The 7,054-nt window shown below is 46.2% G+C and overlaps 3 protein-coding genes across 4 annotated transcripts; all 3 read left to right on the forward strand.

The window, feature by feature from the left end:
* Positions 1-23: 23 nt before the first annotated feature.
* Positions 24-2,413, forward strand: LOC120448225 (spermatogenesis-associated protein 5-like protein 1). The gene is made up of 3 exons (XM_039630120.1): positions 24-930; positions 992-1,792; positions 1,849-2,413. The coding sequence occupies exons 1-3, from the start codon at positions 75-77 to the stop codon at positions 2,343-2,345; spliced, it is 2,154 nt and encodes a 717-aa protein (XP_039486054.1). The 5' UTR covers positions 24-74; the 3' UTR covers positions 2,346-2,413.
* Positions 2,414-2,500: 87 nt separating this feature from the next.
* On the forward strand, positions 2,501-3,437 carry LOC120448257 (brain protein I3). The gene is made up of 2 exons (XM_039630174.1): positions 2,501-2,706; positions 2,761-3,437. The coding sequence occupies exons 1-2, from the start codon at positions 2,640-2,642 to the stop codon at positions 3,060-3,062; spliced, it is 369 nt and encodes a 122-aa protein (XP_039486108.1). The 5' UTR covers positions 2,501-2,639; the 3' UTR covers positions 3,063-3,437.
* A 511-nt stretch (positions 3,438-3,948) lies between these two features.
* LOC120448497 (iduronate 2-sulfatase) lies at positions 3,949-5,859 on the forward strand. 2 transcript variants are annotated; one of them, XM_039630529.1, is made up of 4 exons: positions 3,949-4,233; positions 4,291-5,308; positions 5,360-5,533; positions 5,621-5,859. In XM_039630529.1, the coding sequence occupies exons 1-4, from the start codon at positions 4,027-4,029 to the stop codon at positions 5,758-5,760; spliced, it is 1,539 nt and encodes a 512-aa protein (XP_039486463.1). In that variant the 5' UTR covers positions 3,949-4,026; the 3' UTR covers positions 5,761-5,859. The 2 variants fall into 2 exon arrangements, with proteins under 2 accessions (XP_039486463.1, XP_039486462.1); XM_039630528.1 differs by having other exon boundaries at positions 3,950-4,233; positions 4,291-5,311.
* The last annotated feature ends 1,195 nt before the right edge of the window (positions 5,860-7,054 follow it).

A 7,054-nucleotide genomic window follows, 5' to 3' on the forward strand; every position in this document is an offset into this window, starting at 1 on the left:
GAAAATAGCTAGAAATAGCTAAAATACACTGTAATCGGTTATGTTATCGGTCTAGTCGAAGCGAGGTAAACAAAATGCACCACAACAAGTTGGATTTCCCGGCTTTTCCGCTTTCCCTGCTGGACGACAGCGATCTACAGCCGCAAAGGTGTTATATTCCCCTGGAGCAGGACTCTACTGGAACAGGATGGTATCGTTGCCACCTTAGCGACGGCAGCTACGCAGTTTGTTGGGTAACTCTGCGTGTCGGCAGTGAAACTTGTTGCTTCCTGGATGGAATCGTAACCTCCTTGACGCCATTCTGCCCCACCAATCAGCGGTTGGTGCTTGTGGAGCCACTTAAGTTAGTTTCCAGCCTGCAGAGAATTTCATGCGTGGTCACAGTCACCCAGGAGATGCTGCAGCGACCTCTGGTGTCCCTGGAGGATCTGGAGGACGATGTGCGGGTGTTTCTTCGCCACCTGAAGCTAACCAAAGGATGCTCCGTGCAGCACAGACGCCTTGAGCAGTTGGGCATTGCCAGTGTGCAGATTTCCGATGCTCCAGGAGTTGCCGATGACGAATGCTTTGAAATAGCTCGTGATGTTAAACTACTCCTGGTGGACATACGACTGGGAACCCCCTTTCCTTTGGACTTGACCTCAAAGTATCTGCCCCAGAGCTTCGAGCAACCCATGGAGCATTTGGAGCAACTCCTGGAAACCTCTAAGAGCAGCTTTTCGCACAGATTCCCAACTACAGCATTAGTTGTGGGTCCGGTGGGTTGTGGAAAAAGTCGTCTGCTCAGTGAGTTCCTCCGTCGTCATAGCTGCAACTGCTTTTGCATTACAGCTAGCCAGGTGCTGCGCTCATATCCCGGCGAAACCGAAGAGGAGTTGAGGAGGATCTTTCAGGCTGCTGAAACTTTCAAGGAGCAACTGCGTCCATTATGTAAGTTTAACAGCGTTGCTAAAACTTCATGAAAATATTAATACTTTTACATTCTTTTCAGTGTCAATTGTGATACTTATTGAGGATCTGGAGCTGCTCTGTCCCCTTACGGGTGTCGCGGACACAAAAAACTCTAGCAATTCTCTGCGGATTTCAGCTCAGCTCTACAAACTGCTAGACGCACTTCCGCAAGGCATTATATGTCTGGCAACTTCTGGATTACCGGACTCCTTGCATGAACACGCGCGCAGACGGTTTGTGCGAGAGGTGACCATCGATATGCCCAGCGAAAAGCAGCGCAGACAACTTGTAGAGCATCTTTGTCAGGACAACGAGCTACAAATCTCAGAGACTTCACTCGATCACATAGCGAGAAACACTCAGGGATATGTGATAGCGGATCTAACACTTCTCTTACGCCGCGTTCAACAGCAACTACTATCTAAAGATAACTTCAATTTGGAGCAAATATTCCACCAAACGCTGCTACAAACTCAACCGAGTGCCTCTCGATCAACAGATGTGCGGGTCTCGAAGATGATGGCTGGTTTTAAGGTTATCGGAGGAATGGAAGCGCTAAAACGCACATTACAAGTCTCGGTCTTAGCGGGTCTAAGACAAAGTGCCGCTTTTGCCCGGTTCGGACTAAGTTTGCCAAAAGGAGTGCTGCTCTATGGTCCTCCGGGTTGTGCCAAGACCACCGTGGCCAAGTGCCTGGCCAAGGAGGCTGACATGACCTTCATTGCCACTTCGGCGGCAGAGGTTTACTCTCCCTACGTCGGTTGCGCGGAAAGATTTATTTCGCGGATCTTTGACACAGCGCGAAAGAATGCACCCTGTCTAATATTTTTGGATGAGATAGGTAAGTCGCATTAAGTTTATGGCCATTACAAATCATTGATTCACTCAATTTTCTAGATTCCCTTGTGGGCAGAAGGACGGTCTCAAGTGGCGGAGGTGGTGGCCAGGTACAGCTGAGAATTCTTTCCACGCTGTTGACCGAAATGGATGGTATTGTGGGCGGTGGTAGTCAGCAGCATATACTTGTGGTTGCAGCCACCAATCGTCCTGATATGATCGATGATGCCCTAATGCGACCAGGACGCTTTGATAAGCTCATCCATGTACCAGCCCCAGATGAGGAATCCCGCCTGGCTCTGCTGAAACTGCACTCCCAACGCATGCCTTTCCATAACAATGTGGTTCTCGAGGAGATCGCTGCGCGTACCGAGCGGTATTCCGGAGCGGATATGTGTAATCTCTGCAATGAGGCGGCCATCGAGGCTTTTCAGCGTGATTTTGAGGCCACTGAAATTGAGCTACAGGACTTTGAAAAAGTTCTCGCCAAGCAGAAATCCTCACTCACTCAAAGCCAAATAGATGGATACTATAAGTTTGCTCATAGATTTTTATAGAAAAATATTTATGTGCAATGGCATTTGTTACTTTTGTATTAATAAATATATTTTAAGCTGTTAAAACAGAATTCTTGACTCAAATTCAAATAACCGATTTACGATATGTATTTTCGCGCAGACGATAACAAATCGATAAGGATAGTCACGCTCAGCTGTTGCAACCATAACTGACTGCGGCAAAACAAAGAAAACACGGAGAAAAAGTTAACGCAATTAGGCGTAGTAAAAAAAGTCTAGATTTTTTAAACAACACGGAGGCAGTGAGTCACGGAAATAAGCTTTCCGGCCACAATGGCAGATACCCACAAAGATGCCGCGCCGCCGAGCTACGAAGAAGTCATGAACAGTCCCTCGCAGGGTAAATAGTAATGAGCTCACTAAAGGCCTCCCATTAAATCCAGATCTATTTCAGATTCCCGGACGAACGTGGGCGTGCATCAGGGAGCACCCAGTGCACCGCCACCGAATATGCACATGCCCAGCTACGGAGCTTTTGAGACGACGCCGGTGAGCGTGGTGATTCAGCCGGCTCCGGTCGCTATGCCCACGGAGATCATCGTTGTTGGCGGATGCCCTTCTTGTAGGATTGGATATCTGGAGGACACCTATTCCGCCTGCGGACTGTGCTGCGCCATCTTCTTCTTCCCGCTGGGAATCCTCTGTTGCTTGGCCATGCGCGAGAAACGCTGTTACAACTGCGGAACTGTTTTCTAAAGTGGATTACCTGGGAATTATCCATAAAAACCCCCAATTTTGATCCCCATTTCGGCTTTCGTTGTTGGCACCCAGTGACTATATCACAAAGCATCCATTCTTTGGTTATTGTTAATCCTTAGCTTAGAAATCATTATATATTATGTGTAAATATTATTCATGCCAGTCTGCGGAATGCACCCGATTCCATTTCAGTCCGGATAATGGTCATGTACAGTAAAATATGCCTATCTCGAAATCAAGACATTAATCCTAGTTATGAAAAAAATGTTAAAAAAAATCTGTTATGAAATGTTTTCCATTGGAAGAGTATTTTGTCTTTTTAAAAGGTTTATAAGTGACATAATTTTTAAACTCCAAACGAATTAGATAATATATATGTATTTAAATAAAAGCTGTGCAACATTTTTCAATATATTTTATGGTACAAGCTTATAATTACGGATTATATGAACTCGGTTGTATATAACTTGTTTAATTATTTATTTTTGAATATGTGTAGGTACTGATGCGATTATCTGGTTATAGAACCTTTACTGTACTTGTGAAAAGTGCACTGTAAGCGTCGACGAGGCGCGCTTCCGTTAAATTCAATTGAAATATAATGGAGGGCGGTTTTGAATTGCGCCGCCCGTCGGATTTCTCTTATCCATGCTCTTTGGACTTTACCGCGCGAAACAGCAAACAAGTGGAGATGGGAATGGCACAATAATACCCTTCAAGTGTAGCAGAACATTTAAAACAAAACTCTTCATACCTCGAAAGTGTTTTAGATTTTTAAAATAATTTTATATTTTTTGTAGATTTTACTTTTTAATAATTTTGCAATCAAAATGTATACGTGGCCGATATAACCCCTTATCAGATTTCATGGGCACAGGGTAGCACAACAAACTCGCCGGCATCCACATCCGCCGTGTCGGCATCTTCGAGTAAACAGTTGTGAGCTTCCTTTGCCGTAGACATGATCACTGCTCGTCTCCTGTTCTCGCTGCTTATGATGCCAGTGCTGCTGGACGCAGCTGCTCCGCCACGACGACCGAATGTGGTGATGGTGATCTTCGATGATCTGCGTCCAGTGATTGGCGCTTATGGCGATCCACTGGCTAGCACTCCGTATCTGGATAACTTTGCCAGGGGAAGTCACATCTTTACAAGAGCTTACAGTCAGGTGGGCAGCATGTGGACATTGATATGTGAAATAATAAAATATATAATGAATCTTCAGCAATCCCTGTGCGCACCCAGCCGGAATTCGCTGCTCACAGGTCGAAGACCGGATACTCTGCATCTGTACGATTTCTATAGCTACTGGCGCACTTTCATCGGAAATTTTACCACTTTGCCGCAGTACTTTAAGGAGCACGGATATTACACCTATAGCTGCGGAAAGGTCTTCCATCCTGGCCTCTCCTCCAACAACACGGATGACTATCCCCTAAGTTGGTCGGCTCCAGCATTTCGTCCCCGTACCGAGCAGTTTATGAACTCGCCCGTATGTCCCGATAAGGAGGGCATTCTCCGCAAGAATCTCATCTGTCCCGTGGAGCTGCAAACCCAGCCGTACAAAACTCTGCCCGACATCGAGTCCGTGGCGGAGGCACTGCGCTTTGTGGAGTCACGGAGCACGCGGAAGGAGGAACCCTTCTTTCTGGCCATGGGTTTTCACAAGCCTCACATTAATTTCCGGTTTCCACGGCAATTTCTGTCAAGATTCCACCTCTCCCAGTTTTACAACTACACGGAGGACAGCCTGAAGCCGCCGGATATGCCGGCAGTGGCCTGGAATCCCTACACGGATGTGCGGGCCAGGGATGACTTCAAGCACACCAATATATCGTTTCCCTACGGCCCGATATCGCCACTCCAGGCTGCTCAGATACGACAGAGCTACTACGCCTCGGTGTCCTATGTGGATGATCTGTTTGGCAAGCTGATTGGAGGATTGGATCTGGATGAGACGGTGGTGCTGGTGCTGGGCGATCATGGCTGGTCCCTGGGCGAGCACGCCGAGTGGGCCAAGTACAGCAACTTCGAGGTGGCTCTCAGGGTTCCACTGATCATAAGAACTCCACAATTCCCTGTCGCCCAAGCAAGGTACTATCACGGGATCACAGAACTCCTGGATGTTTTTCCCACCTTGGTGGATCTGGCGGGCTTACCCAAATTGCCCAACTGCCAGAGATCCCAGAAGTTGACCTGTGGCGAGGGAAAAAGCCTTTACCCTCAACTAATGGGACTGGGAAGTGGTAAGTTGCATATAGTATCAACTACGTACTTATTTCGGTCTCTTCTAGCGGATGAGCATGTGGCCCTCAGTCAATATCCAAGACCCGGAATGCTGCCCACAAAGCATCCAAACAGCGACAAGCCCAAGCTGCGGAATATCAAAATCATGGGCTATAGTCTCAGAACCGATATATATAGGTATACCTTGTGGGTGAGGTTCCATGCGCAAAACTTCAGCAGAGGTAAGAGGATACATATTTAATAATATTAATAAATCGTTAAATAATTAACCATATCATAATATATGTATTAAATATTACTATTTTCAGACTGGCACGATGTGTATGGCGAGGAGTTGTACGACCATCGCCTGGATTCTGGCGAGGAATTGAATCTGGTGCCCCTGCCGCACTACGATGATGTGCGTCAGCGCCTCCGCTTGCGATTGATGGAGGTGGTGGGCAGCTAGTGGAGCTCGGTGATCCTGGGTTCCTTCCCCTTTGGAAGCCCCCTCTGATATTTGAATAAATTCATAAGCAATAAAGGCAGCGCGACAAACGATCTCGAGACGGCGAAATATCTTGTCGCCATAATTGGAATTTAATACTTCCGGTTGGGCAACAACGTTTGCGAGACGCCCAGACATGCTGCATATTTTTCGCTGTAATTTCTGCGATGCCCCACCATCCCCATTCCCCCGGAGCTTCCCATTCAATCTATATATGCACAATATATGTACAATCCGATCCACTGCGAGCCGCGCATGCGTGACTGGTGTCCATTGCCTTTTTGGCTTCGTTTTGGTGGATTTTTGTGAATGAAATGAATGAAATTTCATTCAACGTTGGCGGCGCGCGTCTTGCTGCGTTGGCGTCGGCAGCGCCGTCGACGCCCAAATCGTGAGCGGATGGGGAGAGGAGTGTGGGGGCTACGTTGGCGACTCTTTTTCGAGCTTTCATTTTCGCTTCGGCTTGTTGCCATGCCAGTGAAAAGAAAATCACTTGAAGAATTTTCGTTGCTAACTAAATTAAAATTTAACGGCATTTACAGATGCATCTGCAGATACAAATAGAGATACAAATAGAGATACAATTAGAGATACAGATGGATGGATGGAAATAGATACTTCTTGTCATATGACATTTTTTAAAAGCGCCTAGAAGCAGGCAACAAAATATTACATTTGTTACTTGCATGGCCTTTCATGGTTTAAGTTGAAATTGTTATAACATTTAAAAGGATTTTAGCAAAGGATTTTATTTCAAGCAAAATAATTTATTAAAAATACAAAAATATAAGTTCTTGCTCATTCTAGGATCTAGCCACCCCATAGTAACCACCTATTTTTCGCTGTGCATTTCCCAGTCTGGTAATTAAATCTGCAGCCCGCTGCTTGATCGATGTGATCCCCCTGCCCCCGGCCCACAGTCGCCGTTTTTAACCCACTCTTTCTCTACGTGCTCTCTAATGTGCATATTTGGTGTGGGCTGCGTTTTGGGTTCGCCATGTGGGCTGTCTCCTCCGGAGGTGATTAAACTGCATTTTGGCAGCACTTTCAACCACACACCACACCACACACATTTCGAAAATTATGTGCCTCCAAGAAGGCGTGGCCATTTCAACTTTATGATTTTTGTCATATTTCTCGAGACTTTGTGGCTTTTACAATTCCATTCACTAATTTCCGCTGATAGTCGTTAATTTTTTTGCGAGCACAGCTATAGTTTATTGGCTTTAAATTTGCTTTTAACAGACTTTCGATT

Source organism: Drosophila santomea, chromosome 3L (genome assembly GCF_016746245.2).
Source record: "Drosophila santomea strain STO CAGO 1482 chromosome 3L, Prin_Dsan_1.1, whole genome shotgun sequence".
NCBI classification, from domain to species: Eukaryota; Metazoa; Arthropoda; class Insecta; order Diptera; family Drosophilidae; genus Drosophila; species Drosophila santomea.